This window comes from Hetaerina americana, unplaced genomic scaffold, assembly GCF_022747635.1.
Source record: "Hetaerina americana unplaced genomic scaffold, ioHetAmer1.1.p SCAF_4, whole genome shotgun sequence".
NCBI classification, from domain to species: domain Eukaryota; kingdom Metazoa; phylum Arthropoda; class Insecta; order Odonata; family Calopterygidae; genus Hetaerina; species Hetaerina americana.
The window spans coordinates 103,139,778-103,165,088 of NW_027286985.1; the positions used below are offsets into that span (position 1 = coordinate 103,139,778).

Below are 25,311 nucleotides of genomic sequence, written 5' to 3' on the forward strand. Positions count from 1 at the left end.
TATGTTATTATATTTTCTTATTGCTAGATAATGTGCATGTGTGCATTTATACAAAAGATGTGAAAAATCATGAAATTAATAATGCAGTGTATACATTGGAAAATCTCTTTTTATTGAGCATCAAATTTCTAAAAAAAATTACTCATATTTACAATACAATGTAATTTCAAAGTATAAAAATGATTCGCCTTGTCTAGGATTTGAACCCAGATCCCTTGATGCCCAGTCGAGTGTTTTAGCTACTAAGTTACCAAGGTGTCTTCTTGCACTGAAGTTTTGGCAGTTTTAAAAGACAAGATGTTATGATGAAATATCATATGGACAATTGTGAATTTGAATTGAACAGACTTAACAGTCCAAGGTAAACACTCTAGTTTTTAAAAGTTGGATTTAACCTCGTGGACTGTGGCACAAGGTGCATAACTACTGCAACATCCAAATCAAAGCATCAGCAACTACACATACTCCAGTAACTTCATTTTCTTCACTAACTCTTGTCGACGGATTATGGTGATTCATTTACCCGCAACTCTCAAAATAATAATAGAAATAATTTTTGATGCAAGTTACTGTTTTAGAATGGAAGCTTAGAGATATCTATTCATGGATATCCTCAAAGGATGACTTTTTTATCTTTCCAGAGTTTACGTACTCATGGATTCTTGCCATAAATCTCCCCACTTTACTTGAAGGTTTGATTTGGGTGATTTATTCACTGTTAAATGGGGTGTTTGAAGTTTCTTTTTCAGTCCTCCAGGTATAATTGCTAATTTGGATTATCTGTTTATCAAATTTTTACTGAAGGTGTTAAGTAGGCTCAACAATTATGCATAATTAAAAAATTTTGAAATATCATGAATCAGAGGCTCCTGGATGGATATATTTTAAAGTCAGTCCTGCAATTGCATGAGGGAAAACTCAAGTAGTTAAGGGACTCATTCCTGTCAATTTTCAAGGATCACCCAGTTGTACAGTTCAAGCGCCGGCTAAAAATACTTCCTGTAATTCAAGGCTTATTTTCCTGATGTAGTTTCCTCTTAACCTCTTCATTCCTTCACCATTCTCTCAGACTAGCTTCACCTGACATTTGATTTTTCTCCCAGCTTCACAATTGCACTTTGCTTATGTGAACTGGAAAACTTATAATTTATACTGAGCCTTATAAAATTTGCAAAATTTTTATTTTCTATCTTCCATGGTTTCTTGAATTGAGAAGTAATTGCAATGAAAAAACTTATGATGCTGGGTGAAAAATTAGTTTATTTCCTCTTTTGTATGTGAGAAGGAACAAGTAAGTTTATTTCCTCATTTTTCAAGGTGAATTTCTCTGTGCATTGCATGAAAACATTAACAAATATTTTTAAAAGTGCATTATTATGCAATATTTACAGTAATAAAATTTTTGAGGTGCATGTTATCTATGCAATTATTACAGCAAATGGAATTTTTGTCATGGGCTTTTGTCTAGTAGGTGAATTTACCAATATTTAGCAGGTCGCCTACAGATATTTACCAGAAAGTATTGTACTAAATTTCCTATGGTTTCAATTATCTGTTTCTATTGCTGTCCATACCTTACCACAATATACTAGAAATTCTGTGAAATTTGTTTTTGGTTTGTATTTTATTTAAGAAATAGAAATATATTGTTAAAAGGTTGGAAATCCAAAAACAACAGCCCAGGCCCCTTTAATATTGTCCAAAAATCAAACTGAGGCTCTTAGAAATTTTTTTATGCTTAATAATTCAATATTATTGTGAAAATTTGAAAAAAAAATTCTTCTTTGTTATTCAGCCTTTGTACCTTATGTGGAAACATCATTCCTTTTTATTTAGCAGTGAGTCACTTATCTTTTGTGGTGGTGGAAACATCTTTCCTTGTTAATTAGCTGTGAGTCACTTATCCTCTGTGGTAGTTTTCTTGATTGCATCCTTTTTTGGGCGATTGCTTTATTTTATGCATTATTTTTTGCAAAGAATTATAGTAATTCAAAACGGAAAATGCCTATGTGTAATATTCATGTGGTTTTTCTTTGGATAGACATGTGATCTTGAAACTGATGAATAAATGATTTATGTTTTTTGTTGCAGGTCACCAGTTGGCTCACGTCACCCTCAGGCTTCTGCAGCCAAGTTGTGACATGGATCCCTCTTGGGAGCAGGAAGACCTCAGTTCAGCTGTGTCTCGGACAGTCACTTCCCTCTACAGTAAAACGGTTCCCTCTGATGGGAGGGGTGGTGGGAGCAGCAAGGCAAAGCCGTTCACGGCTCCAGCATTTTGCTACTGCTTCCCACTTTTACGCTCAGCCCTGTTAAAGTCCATTGCAATGGGTGAACATGGTGCCCCCATCACAACTGAGCTGCGAATCATCTCTGAGCATGCCCAGATGCGAGGCATCAAGCCAATTCCAAATGGACCAGTGAATCTCTATCACCCAAGCTTACTGCCCCGGCGGCAAATGCTTGAGCTTCTAGTGGACATCATAGGTGAGTTTTCAAGCCTGATAATTTTTGGAGAGCATTGCTTTCTGTGCCCCCAAGTGAAGGTCTAACCATTTCTCTTTAACTTTTAATCTTTATTAATTCTCTATCTATCTCAATTATGAATAACTTAAGCTTATGAATTCCATGTCGTATTGCTTTGCCAGTAACATATTTAAATCCCTCACTCACTTTTGTGGAATTGGAAATGTTCATGTGAGGGCATTTTCGTTCCAAAGTGACCTAACGTGCTGATGGCTTACGGATGTTCTTCAGTCAATGTATGAAAACTGTATTCTTTCGATATGCCCATAGCTTCTGCTACCTCTCTAGCCTTAATTCAATGGTTTTCCAATACCATTTAGTTAACTTTGTTGGTGTTATGGGGGGTTGTTACAGTTTTTGGCCATCCCAAACATTCACCATGAGACAAGGTGGTATGGCCACGTTTAAAATTAGCTGCCCAATATTGCACGGTTGTAAACGATTCTGTGGAGTCCCTATAAAATCGCGTCCACCTCATCTTTGATTTGTGTAGGTGTATTGCCTTTTAAAAACAAACATTAAATCACTCAAATGATAGCCGAACAACAACTGAGTGTCCAAAATAGCTGAGATTTTGGTGAGTACCTTTCAATGAATGGGGAAATACATTCTCCAACTTTTGTTGGAGAGTGCGGTATCTTCATGTTGAGTTCAGTGAATTTTCAGATGACCCTCGCATGTTGTGAAATCTCTCTATTATGAATTTATCAGTACTAAGAAAAGGGTGTGTCCATTGTCTGGACAGCTCCAGTTTGAAGGATTTTGCAGGTTATACAATTGAAGGGCCAGTCTGCCATTCTTGAGATGATTATATTCATTTTGCTCACATTCCAAGATGCACAGCCAATCAATTGAATAATTTAGGTTTAGTACAAAAATTATGACAATGTACTCAGGGCAGAGATCCCTAGAGTGGGACGTGTGATGGGCAGTGCAAAAGCATGCTTTGGTACGTTGGCAGCATATTTTTCATTTTTGACCCTGGCAAATTCAACATTTTAGGCATCATTTTCACTTTTAAAACAATTTGAAATAAAAGGTCCAATCTATTAAAAAAATTATTAGTTTTTCTATTGTTATTATTTCTTTTTCTATTCATCAACATCAAATGCCAGTTGGTTTATTATGGCATTGAATAGATGTATGTATAATTTTAAATAGCTAAGAATATTTTGAAAATAAACTACTAAAGCCGTGTAAAACTGGGATATTTATTTATGCATAATGATCAGTGTTCAGAAGCTTGAAATCAACTCATGACTCTGCAAAAGAACTACCAACTCGAATACTTCTTAGATTTGCTTAAAAGTAGCATTTTGTGCAGTCAAAGAGGACTCACATAGTATATCAGTCCTGTTTATGGTGACCTCTTTTTAATGCCAATAATTGGGTAATATCTCCACTGCTCATTGCCCTGAGAATGTGAAATATTTATGTGGTTTTCTTTCTTTGTCAGGGCGAGCGACAGTGGGGCGGGTGCAACAGCAGGCCATGGCTGCATTGTTGGAGGTGGCGGCTTCTGGCTCAGGGCAAGATGGGTGTGCTCGCGCAAGCCCTGAGGAGATTGACTGCCTTTTGGTGGCTCTTCAGGACTCTGCAGCTGCTGTCAGAGATGCTGCATTGCGGGTATTGTCACGGAGAATTTTAAATTTAAAAGACTGCTCTTAGTGTTAATCTATTGGGTTTTATGACTTGAGTTTTACCACACATTAAATTTTTTCCACCAAAACAAGCCACAGTGATTAACCCAAAGGTTGTTTTTTAGATGAGGGCAAAGTTTACCTTGTACCAAGTCCTACAATAAAATTCTCCTACAAGGTTAATTTTTTACGTACTGGCAACAATCAACAGTATGAAATGTGATTCTTGTATGTAAGTGATGAAGGGAATTTCACTAGGGTTGATTTGCATATCACGCGGTAAGCATCCCAGGTAATTATGTGTGCATGGTGTTATAGCTCAGGTAGCTAGGAGTAGCAATGCAATTTAAAATGAGTAAGTTTTATAATATGAATATTTTTTCCTTAGGAACAAGTAAAACACAGCTCCTCTAATTTGATTTTTCTAGAAATTTTGAAGATTTTTACTTGCATATAAAATAAATTGTGCCATAAATGTCATAAAATGTACAAAGTATCGTTTTCCTTTTTTTAGGCAGTGGTAGTTTTAGTAAAGGGTCTACTGCTGGTTTATTCTTAGTATCAGTTCTTGGTTTTAATTCTTATAATAGTGATCTAATACATTTTAACTGTTGCGAAACAGCACTGCATATGATGGTCTACATTGTGACAATTCATGATCACTGAAGCCTTGCACCACCTCCCTAAACGACAAAACAAAATCTTATAAATCAATACATAATTAGTCATTCAAGAGAATGTGCATCATGTTGAAAAAATGTTGTTTTAAACGCATTTATAGGTTATTTGGAAGGGTATTTAACTTGATTAGTTGGTTGAAACTGTTAATGATATGTTTAAGGGTCTCTCTGCGATGGTGGCAGCTCTACCCACACCCCAGGAGAATTATGAACAAGCCATTCGAATCAGGAAAAGGTTGTGGGTGACCCAGTTTGACACTGCAGAAGAAAATAGGTAAGTAATGATTCCAGGTGAGGAAATGAACCATCATCTTTTTAATCATCTTAAATTTCATCTGTTGAAAACAAGTCATATTTGACTGGACCAACTTACCGAGTTCCTTCCCATTACAAATTTAAATTTCATCCATTAGACTACACTTAATGGTTTTAACATAGTATTTCTTTGCATGATTTGGAGACTCTAAAATAACTATGATATGAATAAGATAGACTTGCTATTATTCCTCTTAATAAATATATGTATTTAATAAAATCTAGTTGGAATAATCTGAATTTTGTATCTTTGTTATTCATTAAATCTTTAGAGAAAAGCATTTTTTTAGATTTTCATGAAATTTTGGGATAATCTGATGTAAAAATGTGGAATTTAGAAGAAGTGTGCAGTGTGACCACTGAGGAAAAAATGAGGAATTACTAAATTTCCTCGAATATTGGGGAGAAAATGTGGGAAAGGGTTGAATTTTTTTGCGGGCAAGTCTGAAATATCATATGAGCATATGGAATTTATTCCTTATGGGAGCAACTTTCCTTTTAGTTGTGCGATCAGTTTGTTTTTTATGGACTTGCATTTTCATGCAGTTCCAGGCATAAACTGAAACTATAGTCCAACCAATTCCAGAAATATTAATGAATCCCGAAGCAATCATGATTGATTCTCAAAACATACCTGTTCAAAAGATTCTGGACAATCAGGAGAAAAATAGGATAAAATTGATAATGGCTGAATGTAAAATTAGTAGCCACCCTGGTTTAGTTATTGTAATTTCATGTTTGGTCAAAGAAAAGTTTGCATGCATGACTTGCTTCATTTGTAAACTGTTCATGGAATTGCTTTTGTAAACTGTCGATGCATTATTTGTGTACTAACTGTTTCCAAGTGGCTTAGGGCATTTTGATCAAATTTTGTTGACCCTTGCAATTAAATGTGAATTTCAGGGCCCTGGCTGTTAAAGTGTGGAAGGCAGCCAAGTTGGAGTCGAATGTGCTGCTAGTGGACGAGGTCCTGGGTGATGTGACCCACCCAGTAAGCGTGATCCAGGAGGCTGCTGCTCAGGCGCTGGCTGCCCTGCTGCAGGAAGACCCATCGACGGTGCCAGGCACGCTTGAACGGCTGCTGGCCATCTATCGTGAAAAACTAGCGGTAGGTGGTGCTCACATCAAAAAACAACACTGCTGTATTTCAATGGGTCAAATAGGCCAGTATTATGACTCCCTGTTAGTCATCGTTAAGCTTTCACTACTTTATAAACACAGAAAGTGTATTATGACTCCCAATAAGGACTTAAAATACTGTTAAACACCCAAGTTATTTTAGTGCCTTCATTTTAACATGAGAGGATTTCTGCTAAAAATAATTTTGAGCTTGAGAAAAATTCTGTCTTTTGCAAACGTTGCATGAAATCTCGGATAATTTTAAATCGCTTTTGTCATTAATGCTCTCTTTGGGGTTTTATGACTTGATACATAACTGTGAATCATATTCTATTACAGTTTCCATGAAATAAACGTGATCATTTAATTGTGTGTTTTGGAGAATCAGGCATAGCAAACTTTATTCCGTTTTTCCATGTAAATCATGAAAACATGTTCCAAAACATTTCTAGGCAGTTTGTTCCTTTGTGTAAGCGGAGTAAATGTTTGTCATGAGTCTGTTACACTCTAGATTACTCAACTTGGCATATCATTTGCAATAATTTCTACATTATTTTGGGTTTTTGAAATTCATTGTTATACTTTCATTGTTACTAAAATATAAAGGTAGGTATCCAGCAACAAAATAGACCAATCACATAGTAGTGCCCACATAGTGTACATTGGAGTGTTTTAACAACAATATAATATACCAGGGAAAAGAAGTTATTATGTATAAGCCGGAAAGTATCTACGTCAATACTACTTAAAAAACCATTACCTACATTTTCTATTTCAATTTTTTCCAGGAAAATTAACATTATCATCCAAACAAGAGTCAGTTAGCTGCTCTGATAACTAGTTAACTGAGATGTTTAACGATGAATCATAATATCAGCCCTAAGCTTCTTAGAGCAGTCATCATCACTATTCCTCATCGACTGAACCCACTGAAGTGATTCTTCCAATCCCTCAGTCCTCCCCTCTTCTATTAGTGTAGATTTAGAGGCCATCACCATGCCCTTTCTTAAAATCATGTCTTCATCGTTGAGATCATCTACTTGAATGATGATTTGATTGTTTTCATCAACTTCAGAGACGCTCCCATGTTAGCAACCCTTCTTATTCGCTAACTTTAGTATGGCTTTGATATGTAGTCTCACTTTTAATTCGGGGAAGCTTTTCTTACTCTCCCTCCCTGCATTCTCTGACTTTGGCATCTTTCCTCTACTGCCCCTGGGCTATTCTCTATTCCCAGCCTTAAGGGACCCCTGGCTACAACAGAACTACAATACACCTGTATTTGCTTGAACATCTAACACTAGGATCCTATCCAACCTATCTCTCTGAATTCATCGTGGCTCATTTTTCTATCACCTTTGTAACATGCTCATACTCAACATTATTTATTCTTCTCTCTGAAATTCCACCCTAACTCACCATTGATGTCCTTAATCCAGTTGATGATCTCTACAGGGCACTCAAATCACTACCACCCTTTAGCCAATGGAAACAATCACCTGTGTCTGTCAGTAATCACTTCCTTTATCCCCCTCCTCCCTCTAGTCCCCTCAACTACCACCACTGGATCCCACTCCCACTTTTGACACCGGGCGTAATTTACTGAGTGGATCAGGCTTTGTTAGGGGAAGACAGGGAACAGGGAATGATATTCCAGGTATAAGCCATAATAATTTCTTTTTTCCCATTCAGTCCCATTATCATCATGATTGATCATGGGGTTTTGCATGCGGTTTTATTCTTAATTGCGGGTGTTGACCTAACAATCCTGCCACAATCCCTTGGGATGGCTTGCGCGGTATGATGTAGATGATTCCATCTGCCTCAATGAGTAGATGTACTTCCATTTGGTGCTCCCCATGTGACATATCAAATATGGTTCATTGCTGTTAATATTGTTGGCCAAGTTGCACAAAGAAATTCGCATAACAGAATTGCAAGAGTTTTTCAAGAAAGGTCATTTATATTTCGCCCTGAAATTTTATATTCCAATTATTTTTGGTCCCTTGAATTTTGAAACATCAGGTTTTTATTTTTCGAACATTAATGCAAATCTGTAAAAAAAATACAAATTGGTGAATCTCATTGGTTTGTAAATGGGTTTAAAAACACCTTGAATTTTTCAAGTGTTCCCTTGCATAATTGTTTTTTTCTTTGCAGATGGTGCCACCCAAGCTAGATGCCTTTGGGCGAGTGATAGAGCAACCAGTGGACACATGGGAACCAAGGAGTGGTGTGGCGCTCTCCCTCGCCTGTCTGGCACCCCTGCTCACTCCAAAATCTGTCTCTCACCTTGTCACCTTCTTTGTTGGGACTGGATTAGGAGATCGAAGCCCAGAGGTCCGCAAGAACATGTTGGCCGCTGCATTGGCCACTGTTGATCATCATGGCAAGGTGAAAATCGTGAAAATATATATATTTATTAAGACAAAAGGATGCCCATGGTCCATCACCAGGGGAATGAAAATACTCTAGTAGGTTGTTTGGAATTGGAAAAAGTTATTCCTTGTCTGCATGCCTATTCCTTTAGGTCACGGGACTTACCCATTTAGTTACGGTTGACACATTTTATGGATTTCACTTTAGACCAAAATTAAAATTTGTTCTTGTTTAAGTAGACAACCTAGCAGTATAATCAATTAAAAATACGTGTTAAAAGATACTTTTTCATATAAAAATATCAAAATTACTTCAAATAATTAGCATTTCAGTAAAGAGTCACGAAAAAACTGTGATATGTCGTTAAAAAGGAACAATAATGAGCTTAAAATGGTCTAAATTTTTCCTCATGATTTTTGCTTCAACATGGGTAAATTTTAAATTTGTTTTTTGTTTAACAGTGAAAAAAGGTATCAGAAATGTGTTGGTTACGTTGGTTACTAGGGCCAGTACTAATGTGCTGACGAGGCGTATCCAGATGAGAGTCTATTGGATACTGTTGAAAATTGTAAGAATTACTACACTAATATATTATAGGAATGATTTAAAAAAAGAATATCCAGGAAAAGACACATGTGCAAGTTGTTTTTGGCATATTTTTTGAAAATTGAATTAAAAATCATGAGATGATATCAAAAAGTATATGTGAGTGATTAATGTGGTTAGGCAGGTTATGCTAGTAGAGGAAATAACTGAAATTTATGTGTGCTTCACATTGTTTATAATGGTTGTTTTATTATGTGTGCAGGATACAGTGAATGGATTATTACCTGTGTTTGAAGAATTCCTGGACAAAGCACCGGACTCAGGAAGTTTTGATGCCGTCCGTCAGTCAGTGGTGATTTTGATGGGTTCATTAGCTCGTCACTTGGAGAGGGATGACAAGAAAGTTAAGCCCATTGTTGCACGACTTATAGATGCATTGTCGACGCCTTCTCAACAGGTAAGATTTCTTTTTAAGGTGTGATCCAGTTTTGAAATCTTTGAGAGCCTAATCTTGATTATGAATTCAAAACTCAAGTTACTTAGTCAAGAATAGGTAATATATGTGTAATGTGTTGCTGGGTCAGAAGTGATGGATCCCTCTTAAACCTTAATATACTAAGGTGATGTATTACCTTTTGAAAGCACTTTGTAGATGAGGGTGAAGGCAATATTTTGGCCCCAATGTGGTTTCTATGAACAGGAAATTAAAATAAAAATTCCTTTTTCATCTAATTTCAACTCTGTAAGAAAAGCATTAAATTAAGTGTATTGTTTTACTGTTTTGATCTGAGTTAACCCACAGAGTTGAAATCAGGCAATGAGTCCAAAGTGTCCACTTATTAGACATAATCATGGAATGTACTACTAAAAATGTCACCAATTGCATCTATTTTTAGCTCAATAAGGAGAGAAATTAATTCATGTCAGAAGCTTTTATTTTTTGTAATAATGTAAGCTACATATGGAAATTTATTCATAGCCCTTCTGCTCCCAAATTAAATTTTTAATTTTTTTTTACAACTTACTAAAGCTTTGGAAAAAGTTTTGTTGGCAAAGCATAAATCTCACGGCATAAGTTAAATTGTAACATGAAATTGTCATGATTGTCTTATGGGCCATTCCTAGTAAAATGAATTTGTTGAATAAAATTTGTGATAATATATTGAATTGACTTGACATAATTGAATGTAACATATACTCGAATGATGTGGTTCTTCAAAGCAAAAATTACATGTATGCTGATTACTTTGTCATTTTTTCCATGGGTATGATAATTATGAATACTGGCATTCACAGGAAAAGGGTGTGGATAACTTTTTACAAATTGAGCTCATGGAAGAATGTAGAGGAAAGGAAGAGTTAAATTGTATTGGGTTAGAAAGAATGGTATACTGGGATTACACACTGATACTCCACCCAAAGCTTTTATAGCTTGCTTTTGTAATAATTACAGGAAATGTAATTAGGGGATCGAGATGGTGCGGGGGCTAACGTACTGGCTTCCCACCCTGAGGGCGCGGGTTCAAATCCCGGCGGTGTTGAATATTTTTCAGAGGTATCTCGATCCCTACTTGAGGTGCTTTGTGGAGGGCACTTTGAGTGAGTACGCCGTCCGTCGGATGGGACGTTAAGCCGCGGACCCCTTGGCGCCTTTCGTAAAGAGTAGGCTAATGCCGACGCCAGGTTTCTCTCCACCCTTCATCCTTTCCTGTCCTTCCCATATGGCGCAAATGACCTTAGCTGTCGGTCGCCTCCCCTCAAAACTACTACTAGGAAATGTAATTACAATTTGTTATTTCAACCATTTTATCCTAAATGAATCTTTTAAAGCAAGAAAATCATAAAGAAGGACATTTATTCAATATTTAAATGCAGATGTTACACTCCATCTCCCCAAGGCATTCCATCTCAAGAGACTCAGTGATACTTGACGTGTACTGATGTTTTTTCATCATTGTCGTTGGCGTAGTTTCTTTATGCACAATGGAAGAATTGAGAACCATACGAGCAATTACAGTGAAGATAAAGTTCTTCCAAAACTTAAGAGTGTTACCTTTCATCCAAGAAAGACTACACCATCATGTCAGTTGTATCTATCCCTCCTATCTAACTATTGTGTAAATTTATGAATGGTGGTTGATTACCATCTGTCACATTGCTCATCATATCATCTTCTTTTTTTGTATGAGTCTTGGCTTTGTCCTTTGCATTACAATGTCAGGCCATCTAAATCCGAATTCATATCATCACTCAGATACTCACTCTCACCATATTCCTTAAGAGTAATCGTCATCACTTAGCAATAACAAGTATTTCACTTCTTCTTCATTTATGGTTTCTTTCAGTCTTATTGCCTGAGATGCAAACGTTGATATATTGGCCTACTGCACCAAAAGAGGGAAAAATGTTGAAGGGGATTGGCTTTTATTTTCGTGACAGGTTCAAGAGGCGGTGGCCAACTGTCTTCCGCCATTGGTTCCGGCCATTAAGGATGATGCCCCTGTGTTGGTGCAGAAGCTTCTCACTCAGCTGCTCGAGTCTGAGAAGTATGGAGAGAGGAAAGGAGCAGCATATGGCCTCGCTGGTTTGGTGAAAGGGATGGGCATATTGGCTCTCAAACAGCTCAATATAATGACCACGCTCACGGATGCCATCCAGGACAAAAAGAACTACAGGCACAGGGAAGGTATGAAACCAGCTGCGTTAATATCTCTACCACTCTTAACTTACGGCTCAAAACTTTCAATTAAAATATACCGCAATGTGACTCATCTAAAATCCAGTCTATTAATTCTGATTGCATTTCCTGTTTATTTCTTTGATCTTTTGTTTTACTACTATTCTGAATTTTTAGTCATTAGTATCACAGTAATTTTACCATGTAGACTTATATGTGTATCTCAAACTTAAATTGTAACTTATTATTGTCGGATGTGATTTATTTAGGATTTTTTTCTCTGTAGTTAACTTATTTAGTATGCTATATATAATTCTTGTCGCCTCATACATGTTGAAATGTTTGTTTTAATGGATGAAGCTTTCTATATATATGCGTAGTTAAATCAAAACCGATCTAACTGAAAATCCACATTTAAGTAAAGACTTCTCTAAACCAGTTTATCTGAGTATATATTGTCCTAAATTGTACTTGTTAGTTAACTGGAATATTTATTTATATGGTCTAATGTCACCTCCAAATCAATTGAGATACTAATGCATATGAGTAGAACAATTAATGACATAACTTTTTTTATAAATTACTGCAAAGGAGGATTGATTCATTAGAACTTCTAAGGGCAATATCTTACCAAGGACCTTCACATAACCCAAGGTATGAAGCGCTCTTGGAAATAAGATATTATGCACAAAACTACTGTCACTGCTCGCCTATTAACCAGATTATGAGAGATGGCGACAGTTGTGATTATATTGACCTACTTTCTATCTCATAGAAGATCCCTTAAAAAAGGTCATAAAAAATACCTGAAGAATTTTAGAATGCTAATTATTGCTATGTGAATGTCTGTAGATGTCAATAAGTTGTGCCTAATGCCCATAGGGAAAAGGGTCGAGATGGTGCGGGGGCTAATGTACTGGCTTCCCACCCAGAGGGCGCGGGTTCAAATCCCGGCGGTGTTGAATATTTTTCAGAGGTATTTCGATCCCTACTTGAGGTGCTTTGTGGAGGGCACTTTGAGTGAGTACACCGTCAGTCGGATAGGACATTAAACTGCGGATCCCTCGGCGCCTTTCGTTAAGAGTAGGCTAATGCCGACACCGGGTTTCTCTCCACCCTTCATCCTTTCCTGTCCATCCCCTATGGCGCAAATGACCTCAGCAGTCGGTCGCCTCCCCTAAAAACTACTACTACTACTACTACCTATTGGGAAAATTTTCTTAATCGATGCCACAAGGTCTAGCTAATAACTACCACTAACATTTATCATTTTGTACCATCATCTGGCCTGTAGCAAATACTATAATTTTAATATTCTGTTTCCATTTTTAAATTTTTTAAATATTGATATTTTGTCTGCATTAATTTACCCAATTAGGTAGGTTTGCGTGCCTGTGTACCATCTGAAAATGTCTTTCATGCATTGCAAATCAAAATTCTTCTTTTATTTGAAATTATATTTTAATTCTCAATAACGAGTATGTAACTTTATGTAATTTGTACCGTTTGTAAATGTTTTTTACAATTGTGGGGCCAATGTATGTTTTTTGCCTTTCTTTGTGTAAAAGGGTTATTCCCATAAATAAATAAATATCTATGAAATTAAGATGCACCTGGGTACCTAGCCTTGAGCAAGGTTAATATGTTACCAGTTTCAATTTTTAAGGAAATGTACATGATCTACTAATGAATTACTTACGAGTCCCACCATGCATAACCACTTATAGATTCCTATCTAATTCAATTTTCAGGTGCTCTCTTTGCCTTTGAAATGTTATGTACTATGCTTGGGCGCTTATTTGAGCCCTACATAGTTCATGTGTTGCCCCACCTTCTCCTCTGCTTTGGAGATGGCAGCCAATATGTTCGTGAAGCAACAGATGACACTGCTCGAGTAGTCATGAGCAAGTTGTCGGCCCATGGAGTTAAACTCGTCCTCCCTTCCCTGCTGGCTGCTCTCGAAGAAGATTCCTGGAGAACAAAAACAGGTAACGGTGTTCTTATTGCTTGGTGAATGACATATTGTAGTGCCCTCCACTAAAGACTGATAGATAGCATTTCCTAACTTTATTTTACCCCTTCTGCAGTTACAAGTACTTACAGGTAGGGGGTCAGGGTTTGAGATTTTGATTGAATCCTTTTAAATGTCCTCATGCTGTCGATGAATGTTGAATCATGGTCATTCATGTCGAACATTACTCCTTGATGATAGTGACAGGTCCCTGAAGCAGTTTCCCCACGTCTTGCAATGTCTTGCTTCTTTTCATTTTTATTAGTAATTGAAGTAGAAAAACTCAGGCAGTGTATTGTAGTGGTATGCTTCATATCTAACTATTAACTATATTGATTCAGGAATAGCTCCTGGAGAGTTTGGTCCAAAAATGGAAATTTCAGTTAGCTGCAGTTATAGCATATTTTGGTGTACATCTTATGTGATTAACTAAAACAAAGAGGAGCATTTGTGAACAAATCATTATTAGGGATCAACTAGGTGAAACAAGGTATTCAGCCTCCTCTGACACAAAATAGTAACATTTCCATTGTAGGTTAAGGCCATCAGTTTAATTTTGATTGTAAATAAGTAAAATTCAAATGGACCAGTCATTTTTCTGCTAAATGGAAACATATCATTAATTAAAAAGTAGCAATTATATTATTTTAGGTCATTTATTTGATGAATATTTTGTATTTGGTACTCAATATCCTTTGTGATATTAAAAAAAATGCAATTTGACTTATTGTTTCATGTGATTCATTTTTTTTACTTTAAAATTTATATGAAAGGACTAATTTAACGATAGCAATTTTCATTTATGCTCCAAACAGCCATCTTGAATGATGTGCAATTCTCATAGAACTTAAGAATTTCATGCCATGTATTAAAATTAATTTTAATTGAATATAGTTTAAACATATTATTTCTGTAATTTTCACCCCATATAAACCTGGACATTGGTCTTTAATTTAGTCTTCTTTTCTTGATTTGTTTCCTTTATTAGCTTTTTTATTAATCATTTGGTTTTCTTATCAATCTCATTTACCTTTTTGTCATCTTATTTGTCACCTGACAAATTATTTTACGTTGTGCCTCATCTTAAATAATTTTCATATGGTTATTTTAGGTTAATGTAAAAATATAAGCATGTAATGAGTAATTGTTTACCATTGCTTTGTTCTTATAGGCTCTGTTGAATTGCTGGGAGCCATGGCGTACTGTGCACCTAAGCAGCTCTCCTCCTGTTTGCCATCCATTGTTCCCAAACTTATTGAAGTACTTAGCGATTCACATGTGAAAGTCCAAAAAGCTGGAGCACAAGCATTAAAACTCATTGGTTCGGTCATCAGGAATCCAGAAATTCAAGGTACAGCTATTTTCATTGAGAACCAATAATTATACTGCATACTTCATTCACTATCATGTATTACTTTTTCAAAAACTTTTCTTAATTTCCAATGTGTACCTAGCATTCTTATGAGAGTATGAAAGTATTCTATCTCCACTTAAAATTAAAGAAAAGAATAAACGTTAATGTCTACATGCACTCAAAGTTATAAGTTGAAACAGATAAATGTAGTCTTGTTTTATGAAAGCAGTTTATTAACTAATTCCATCCGACACAGTTCTGATTTATTATGTTAAAGTTGTGTTTTACCTGAAAAATGAGATGCTTAGTGTAGACAATAATTCTTTTTAAAAGCAGGTCTGGAAATTTTGCTGTAATCTGAATAATATGGCATTTCATTATGAAGTGTTTTCACAAATTGATGTCAGCGTTATCAATAATGCAAAATGGAAACTATTTAAAGCTTTGCTTTTAAGCAGCTAGTTTGAAAATATTATAATAAATGCCAAATTGGTGCATGTTTCAATTTTGTTTCTGCCCTAGTAATTGTCTAAATGCAACCCCAAAAATGATTTATATAATGTTAGTATAATTTTAATCAAATTGTTGGTGTGTTATGCTAAAAAAAATAAAGAAGGCATTTATCAATGTTTTTTTGTCTTACTTTATGTATTAGCTTGTTGTGCTGGTTATTATATCTTGAATCATTTATGCTTGTCTGACTGTCAAAATCCATTGCTTTTGTCAGCCATTGTTCCCGTGCTGCTCGAAGCTTTACAAGATCCCTCAAGGAAAACTGCTACGTCCCTGCAGACACTTCTTGACACCCAATTCGTCCACTTCATTGATGCGCCCTCTCTTGCACTTATCATGCCTGTTGTGCAGAGGGCGTTCCAGGATCGGTCGACAGAGACCAGGAAAATGGCGGCTCAGATCATTGGGAACATGTACTCATTAACTGATCAGAAAGACCTCACCCCTTACCTGCCCACCATCATACCTGGCCTCAAGACTTCTCTTCTGGATCCTGTGCCTGAGGTAATTTTTGTCTTTATTTGGTAAGTATTGGAGTAATTTGAGGTGGAAGTTGGCTGCTAATTGTTGATTGTAACCCTCTTCCAATGAATTATCCCGATCTTAGGTTCGAAGTGTTTCGGCAAGGGCTTTGGGTGCCATGGTCCGAGGAATGGGAGAGTCGAGTTTTGAGGACCTTTTGCCATGGCTCATGCAGACTCTCACCTCCGACTGGAGTTCCGTTGACCGCTCAGGAGCTGCTCAGGGCCTAAGCGAGGTGGTTGGTGGCCTTGGTGTGGAGAAGCTTCACAAGCTAATGCCTGGTTGGTTGCTTCATTGGCTTAATTGTGTCATAATTGCCGTGTATGGCAAGGCTAGAAGAGGGAGGGTGAGGGTGTAACCTCCCAGGGTGGGGAGGATTGAAAGTGGCTATGGTCATTATCGATTTAGGCAATTGATGCCCATGGCAGTAAATTCTTTAGATTATCCCAAAGTTCTTGCATGGACACTGCCTAGGTTATGTACTAGATATGATCCTGAAAACATCTTTATGTTGGATATGCATGTGACTTGAATCTTTAATGAACTGCACATTCTCAGTAATAATAGCAAAATAATAACTGGAAGTTTTAATGACAGTAATATAAAGGCATGGTCATAGAGATATTCACTGACTCACAAAATTAAATAAATAGTGGTTATAAATGGATTAATAAAATTTTATGCCACAAGTGATGCTGTTCAAAAGCCATCATGTAAGAAGGTAATTTAGTGATAGTACAAAGGTGTGGTGACAGCAAACAACTGCTGTAATTTGCGTTAAATTATTTGCGTTAGAAAGTAGTTTTTGAATTATCAATTATAAGTTATCCTTGTCCTGTTTGTAATGGTTTATTCCAGTAATTCAATAAAGTCATTGAGAATCATAGAGTAAGCATACACCTGAACAGCATTTTGGAAAATAAGTGTCAATTAAAAAAAAAATACATTTGCTATCAATTTAAACTCAATTAGACTATCCAGATAAATTTTAAAAACTCCCCCCTCCATTTCCCCTTGGAAGGTCATTAGCTGCTCCATCAATTTTAGTTGTACGTGTATATATGTAGCACAGCACCAGCAATATGTTTGCTTCAGCATTGGACCAGCAGAGAGCAGGCATCAAAAGAAGGGTTTATATTTGTCCTGGAATGGCTATTATTGCATTCAACAAGAGTAGTTCACTGAATTTATTGATTATTGGTAAAAGCACTAATAAGTATGCACTATTAGTGAAAATGGCTGTCTATCTGATGTGAATAAGAAAAATGTGAATGTTTAAATGAGGGACATCATCATACCATTTGAATTTATGAATTAATGTAGTAGATTCTTAATTTCAACTTACAGACTTAGTCTACTAAAAGTAGATTATTTAAAATTAGCTCCTATTCTTCTGACGCATGAGCAGGTATATATTTTATATGCTGACTAATTGAATCTGATTTGTTTAGTTTTAATTTTGGTTCATCACATGTTCCACATTTATATATATTAGTTCAGTGATAGGGTTTTTATTTTTATGCATGTGCTTTGGTCATGAAGTTGAAAGGAACATTGAAAGAAATATCATCTTTTACAGAAATTATCAGCACAGCAGAGCGAACAGACATTGCTCCTCATGTGAAGGATGGCTATATCATGATGTTCATTTATATGCCAGTTGTATTTACCAATGAATTCACCCCATATATTGGGCAAATCATTAATCCAATCCTCAAGGTATGTGGCCTTTGTTATAATTTTTATGTGATCTTCCATTATTGTAATTTTGTGAATGGACTTGGTGATCCTCTTTAATCATTGCAATTATTAATGGTTGGTTCTAGGCTTTGGCTGATGAAAATGAATATGTGAGGGAGACAGCATTGAAAGCAGGCCAGCGCATTGTAAGTCTTTATGCAGACACTGCAATCATGCTTCTTTTACCAGAGCTGGAGCGAGGCCTATTTGATGATAATTGGAGAATTCGTTACAGGTCAGAATGTCAAAATATTTTTGTAGATTATTTTAATCTGTTTGTTGATATGCATGTCCTTGAAATGGAGATATTTGATGATTCTTTTGAAATTACAAATTCCAGTTCAGTCCAGCTCCTTGGTGACCTGTTGTATAAGATATCTGGTGTGAGTGGGAAGATGAGCACTGAGACAGCAGATGAAGATGACAATTTTGGAACAGAGCAGTCTCATAGGGTTAGTTCTTTTTCTATTGAATTATAAAACTAAAGAAGTTAAATTTTCTATTAAACTTCTTCCGGAGAATCATCACTTTATTTATTTGGTGAATTTTCAATGCACAAATACAAAGAATTTTATGTTTTCTCTTTGAATGAGCCATTAGTAGATAAAATATTGCTCACTGAATAAATATGCTTAGTATTAGTTCATAAAAAACTTTATTACCCTACTACTGGTTTCAATTCATAGGATTAGGTGGTGTCCACGTGGGGGAGGGGCGTGGGTTGTTAAATGAGGTGGCTGATGGGGGAGGGGGCTTTATTGTAGTAACCCATACTCCCTTCCCCATGCGTACACGACCTACCTGATACTTGCCCTTTCCTCCCCTTCCCATCTCAAATTCCCTTCCATGGCCCACCTCCCCTCCTAGTAAGAGTATATATATATTTCCGGGCCATGTATGAGCTTCTATACCTAATCATTTCGCCTATGCAGCGAAGCCAGCATTAGTGTAATGAAGGGTTTCTGTGAACAAATGCTAAGTTTATTCATTCAGTGATCACGAATTTTAGGGCCCTAAACCATCAAATTCAAAGTATTGCTCTGCTATTCATGGTAAAATTTCCATATTTCAAATGAGGGAGTCATACATTTCCATGGGTTATAATGTGTCTGACTATGATGCGGTGTTATCAGCTTTACCTGATGATGCCATATCGTGGTGGAATGCATTGTACCTAATAAATTCTGTGGGAAACTGCACCTCTCTTTCATTTGAAATATGTATAAAAAAATTTCCACCAAGAGGAAGAAGCCTGGCCCCATTTGGTTTATTGGTACAACTTAATTGTAGAATCCCACATGTGCTAATATATCTAAAGAGGCGAGCATTACTAGTAGATTGCTAGTCAGTCAGCTAAGGCTAAAAGTTTTTTAATTTTTTTGTGATTAAAAAGCTGAATTTTTCGTATATTGTTATTAATTCCAGCAAAAATGTATGCACTCCTTGAAAACAGTTTGGCTAGTACTAATGGTTTTTCATTGAACATTTTTTTGAGATGGTGATAAAAGAGATATTTTGATGCTTGTGATTTAATAAGCATTTGCGCGTTCAGAACATATGGATAACTGCTCTATCTGTCATTGGGAATTTCCTAGTTAACAATATAATTTATTATTTAAATTAATTTTATTGGGAAAACAAATACAATAATATGGTACTGTTGAGTTTTCTTATATTAACAAACTAAGACAAATAACAATTATGTTACCCAATAAGTGAAATCTTTATTATATTGAGCTGTATATTCTACATTATAGTTGAAATAGATTCTTTTCATCAATCTTATTCTCAATTTTTTTTCACAAAAGGCCATCATTGATGCCCTTGGTGCTGAGCGGCGTAACAGGGTGCTTGCGGGATTGTACATGGGGAGGTCTGATGTGGCCCTGATGGTGCGCCAAGCTGCACTTCATGTGTGGAAGGTGGTTGTGACAAACACGCCTCGAACTCTGAGAGAAATTCTACCCACACTGTTTGGTCTCCTGCTTGGTTGCTTGGCTAGCACAAGCTATGACAAACGCCAGGTGAGTACTCTCTGCACAAATGAGCCACGTTGTTCCCTGGAGTTGTCTGAATTGTTAGATTAATTAAAAAATTAAAAACTTTGGTGAAGCATAGTAATATGAACCACGTTTTGAATAAGTAGATGCAGTTATACAAAATTCAAACTGTGGTTCATCATATTGACAGTAAAAAGAAATGATCCACAGATGCTTCGCATTAATGCTTAATGAATGATTATTTATCGCATCCCCAGTAGCATTGTAGGGGCATTTGAGTATTTGTACTTTGGCCCAAGCATGTAAAAGGTTAGAATGTTCCTTGTTACTATGGGTCATGAAAGGAAGCGTGTAGAGTTATGAAGCTAAGACAAGCCAAGCAAAAAGAAACGAAATATAGACCAGGAACCAGATACACCAAGAGTTACTGTAGTTGAATATTAGGTTTGTGAATAGAATGATGTTGATATTTAGTACCATTAGTTAGTCGAAGTTTATGCTCTAAATATAATAAGTCATGCAGTTGATACACATTCAAGATTAATTGATGTCATCCCGCAGATTTCATTTAATTAATATGTTTACAAAGGCAGGAAAGTTAATGGTAAATGATATTTTTACTTTAAAGCTGCTGTTGGGGAAGGAAGTGTCGTTTGGGAAAGAGATGAATCAAGGCTCTTTTAATTTAGAGAAATGGCACAAAAATATTCCATTTGGTAATCTTTTTGAACAGTTGGGAGCAATATCAACCTGACTGCCTGCCTTCTTCAGGAATTCAATGAACGAGTATTTTATTAAGTGTTAAAGTAGGAAAAGACACTAATGAATACGTTTCATGGCATTAAAAGGCTATGACAGCATTTTTCTCTGGCACTTTTTAAGCTATGTCTTGATTGATTCATTCATTCAGGAGAAATGGCTCAGGAAAAGGTGTAAGACCATGAAAGTTTTATGAACTGGTGAAAAGATATTTAATTTTTTCTTTGTGCATGAACAGGCTGTGGCAGGAGAAGGTGAAGACAGTTTAAGAAACATGGTTAGAAAACTTAGTGAATATTATGTTGCGAATGCCTTGAAGATAAACAAGTATGTATGTGAGTACCTGGTGGTCGGAACAGAGAGACTAGATGATGTCGTGTAGTGAAAAGAGGACATCTAGTGTAGAGGAGACTAAGAATGTTGGTGTGTGGTTTAATAAATTTGGAAATAGTAGAGATTAACTTCTGAAAGAATAAGTAAGGCAGGAACTTGGTCAGAGCACTTTATCCAGTTAAATGGAATAGACAATAAAAGAGATTAAAGAATGAAAGATAAGGAAACCTGTTTACAAGTAGTTGGTACAAAGTGTGTTGTATGGAGATGAGACATGAAATAAAAACACAAAGAAACCAAGGGGTTAAGATCAATTCATGGCAATGGACATAGATGTCTTGCGGCCTGGTATACATAAGACTAGGTTTGGAAAGATTGAGAAATAGTGAAATATGGGAAAGAATGGAAATGGACAGTAGTGCTTTGGATGATGTTTAATGCCTTTTGAGGTTAGGAGAGGAGTTTTTGCTGGGAAACATGGTGGGCACTGCATTAGCAAGAGAAATGAGGGATGTCAAGTGAAGGGATGTTATAGCTGAGGAAATGGCAACAGTCCAATGCACTGCCCTTTCTGGACAGTGCATTCTCTTTCTCCTGCCCTTTCTTTCAGGATTCTGCTTTTTAGCTGATGTGATTGACTTTGCTTTCTTTGGTACTGAACGACCGGCTTCCACCCACTGCTTCAACTGCTGTTTCTTTTCTGGCATGTCGCGGTGGACCCATGTCTCAGCCATGGTGACTAATTGCCGCACAAGATCAGTTGGTTCCCTCTTGTATCAGTCCAAACATTTCTGCAGAAATCATTGTCACGTTTGCTTTTGATTGGTATTCAGCAAATGTGGCACCCACCTTGTGCTGAGCTTTCTTATCCCTATGAGGGTAAAAAAAAACTTAACATTTCCACCAGAAAGACCTTTTTGGTAGAAATGTTGTTTCTTTTTACCTTCATAATGAAGGAATTCCACAAAATTAAACCTGAAACTGTTATGTTTTTCTCATCCCTAATTCTTAGTACAAGATGATTTGCACCCTTTCTTCCAATATCCCCACAACCTTAGCTATCTCACTCACCTTCACTTGCCTATTGTCCAGCACGATTTGTTGTTGCGGATTTTAACTGTCCTTAATGTTGGTCATCTTTGAGGAATGTGCAACCACGTTTAAATTCAGCTGCCCTCTTTTTAACAGTTGATATTGAAAGAGCAGAGTCCCTGTACACTATTGTCAACTTTGGATGAACTTCCTTCCGGGTAAAGCTAACCAAAATGGAGACTTTTATGACCACACGAAAATCAAGTTTTTCCATTTTAACAAAATACACGAAAGACATCTACTGCAACAATGTGTGTAAACAAATTACTTTAGATAACAAGTTGAAACTTATCTTACGAACTAATCACTCTTGCACCCAGGCAAGAATCATGCTTTTTGCTCATTGGAATGCTACCACATTGCCATCTCTATGTCAAGCCAAGAAATTTTCACCTTGCCCTCATAAGTGTTTTTTGACATGGTTTATTTGGTCCTCAGGTAGCTGCAAGGACTCTTGGAGACTTAGTGAGGAAACTGGGAGAAAGAGTTCTACCAGAAATCATTCCAATTCTTGAAAGAGGGTTGGAGTCGGAGTTTGCCGACCAGCGCCAAGGCGTGTGCATTGGTCTCTCAGAAATTATGGCCTCCACGAGCAGGGATATGGTTCTGACCTTTGTCAACAGTTTGGTGCCAACTGTTAGGTATGTTAAGGAGGAGACTCTTTTAAGTTTTTGGCATATTGGCAGTAATTCTACTTGATTGAATGAAACATTATCCAGGTCCAAACAGTTAAATTAATTGTTTATGTGACTCATGCACATCTGAAAATAAGAATCTGTTGAATTGGGAAAGTTCCCGTGGATAAAATATGTTTTGATGTCATCCTTCCATGAGTGGTGTCAGTCTTATTTTGTAATTGTTTAATTTACAGTATAGCACTATTTATCTGTATTGCTGTTATCTAATGGGCAGATTATGCAGCAGTCTCAGTAAGGGGCTGGTTCTTCTCCTAATTTAGTTGCAAAAAATTTTTCGATCATACATTGGCTGTTCATAAGGTCAGACAGGTCATGGTATAGTGTGTGAAGAAGTAGAATGTGCAACCTAAATTTTGGCGTGAATTTTGCTATCGATAATATTATGTACAGAAGGAAAACTCATCACTTCACTGAAAGATGCATGTGAATTTATAATGCAATATACTGCTGAAAATTAAGGCAATATCAAATTGTCCATTATTTTTCATTATTCGTTAGTGCCTTCCCCTCAATTATGATGGGTAATCAGCTGTCTGCTGTACTGATGTCTAAGCTATGATGTTCTTTCTAACAGTGCGTACATTTTTATAAAGTTGAACAATACAGTAGATGTGACAAGGATTGAAACAGTCTTTGTCTTTCATTTTAGGAAAGCACTTTGCGATCCACTTCCAGAGGTTAGACAAGCTGCTGCCAAGACGTTTGATGGTTTACATTCCACTGTTGGAGTCAGAGCACTGGATGACATCTTGCCAATGATGCTCAATCAGCTGGTAAATATTGGTGTTCCCTCAACATACTGGCCATCTCAAGTTAGGTAATGATTGCAAGCCAACTCTGACTGCATAAATCAAAATTTGCATAAGTTGAGCTTTGCTCTGATAATAATGGTAGAGGCAGAGGAATGCAGTGAATAGTCTGTTGCAAAGATCATGCAGAACTCAATGAAATTCAAGGGCATACATATATTTCCTTCCCGTATAATTTTTAAAGTACCATGAAGTACTCCCTTTGATTATCCTTTATTAATTGCTATTCAAGCTAAATAACCTGGAAATAAAACCAAAGTGTAGTTTTTGTCAGCGGGGTATTTTTCACTGGTAATGCATAGTTACTATTGCAATTCCAGTGTCTGGGTGATAGTATCTGGGAAAAAGTATTTGTGGTACACGGGTTTCTACAATCAAAGTTTCTCTGCGGCTTCTACTTCCTCTTCAAGGTCAAGTGCATCAGTAAGCTTGACAACTATATAAGACTTAGGTGATATAATTTGCCGAAAACTCCGAATACCCATGAACTTAAGTTGTTTCCAAAACCATTCATGTTTGTTTTCCAACTTCTTCCCTGGATACTGTGATCTTTTTTGTATGTTTGAAAGTTGTAACTAATAACAAATAAATGCACAGAGGCATTTTTCACTTATTAGATTAAACTAATGAAGCAGAATGGGATCACCTTAGGCTGTGGCTGCTTACAGGCAGGTCCAGATATATGCAAGTCGAGGCTTGTATAACTTCGGGACCGCCTGTATTAATTATTGGTGGATTTTTTAAATGGTTAATGACTTGATGTGCATTTAAAAAACATGAAATATTCTTAACTCGACAGAATGATCCTGACGAGGCCCTGGCTGAATCAACTCTGGATGGTTTGAGGCAAGTGATGGCCATCAAATCTCGTGTTGTGCTGCCGTACTTGGTACCTCAACTCACAGCTCCACCTGTAAATACTAAGGTAATATTGGGTTAAAATGCTTGTCTTGAAAAATTATAACCTGTCTGGAACATATTTTGTGTTGTTCCATGAAATTTATGTCAAGGAATCATAGTGATAATATCTAATTGCCAAGGTGCTGGCTATCCTCTCTTTCATTACATTAATGTGTCTTAACTTGCGCTGTTATTGTTTAAACTGCTCTTGACAGGACTTACCCTGAAACTTTTCAAGGTATCATCAAGTTCCCTCCCTATTTTTACTTGCAAAAGAATTTAGGAAGTCTTTCATGGTTTTCTAATGAGACCACTACAGTTAACAACGTGAAGTTTGGTTTGATACATTAGGGTAAAGCTCATTATGTACTAAGCCATGCCATGCTAATGTCATGCAAAATCCACATATCAGGGATCTAGTTTCTTTACTGGGGCCACCCATTGTTTCCAAAAATGTGGTACCCAAGAAATCGAACATGCGTGAAGCCCAGTGTGCTCAGAGGCTTCGCTTGGAATCAAACCTAGGCCCTCCGATAGGAAGTCCAACACCTGATCCCTTGGACTGCCACACCGATATAATGAAAGAACATGAGAGTATTCAATGCAGGCTTCCACATAACATCAACATCATATTACATTTTTTGTTAACTCTATGACTTCACTTGCCTCCAAATGATTTTAACCCCTTTTAGATCCTA

At 36.6% G+C, this 25,311-nt stretch overlaps 1 protein-coding gene across 1 annotated transcript in view; it reads left to right on the forward strand.

Annotated features, from left to right (window-relative positions):
• The window catches only part of l(3)80Fj (lethal (3) 80Fj), a 65,866-nt gene that overhangs the window by 28,208 nt on the left and 12,347 nt on the right, over positions 1-25,311 (forward strand). The window contains exons 19-36 of the mRNA XM_071590957.1: positions 2,092-2,487; positions 3,983-4,152; positions 5,008-5,120; positions 6,065-6,269; positions 8,441-8,674; positions 9,468-9,662; positions 11,645-11,891; positions 13,634-13,870; positions 15,065-15,244; positions 15,975-16,264; positions 16,368-16,563; positions 17,862-18,001; positions 18,109-18,257; positions 18,363-18,474; positions 19,831-20,046; positions 22,645-22,847; positions 23,554-23,677; positions 24,513-24,638. Of these exons, the coding sequence (XP_071447058.1) occupies positions 2,092-2,487; positions 3,983-4,152; positions 5,008-5,120; positions 6,065-6,269; positions 8,441-8,674; positions 9,468-9,662; positions 11,645-11,891; positions 13,634-13,870; positions 15,065-15,244; positions 15,975-16,264; positions 16,368-16,563; positions 17,862-18,001; positions 18,109-18,257; positions 18,363-18,474; positions 19,831-20,046; positions 22,645-22,847; positions 23,554-23,677; positions 24,513-24,638 (3,533 nt within the window). The remainder of the gene's footprint in view (positions 1-2,091; positions 2,488-3,982; positions 4,153-5,007; positions 5,121-6,064; positions 6,270-8,440; positions 8,675-9,467; positions 9,663-11,644; positions 11,892-13,633; positions 13,871-15,064; positions 15,245-15,974; positions 16,265-16,367; positions 16,564-17,861; positions 18,002-18,108; positions 18,258-18,362; positions 18,475-19,830; positions 20,047-22,644; positions 22,848-23,553; positions 23,678-24,512; positions 24,639-25,311) is intronic.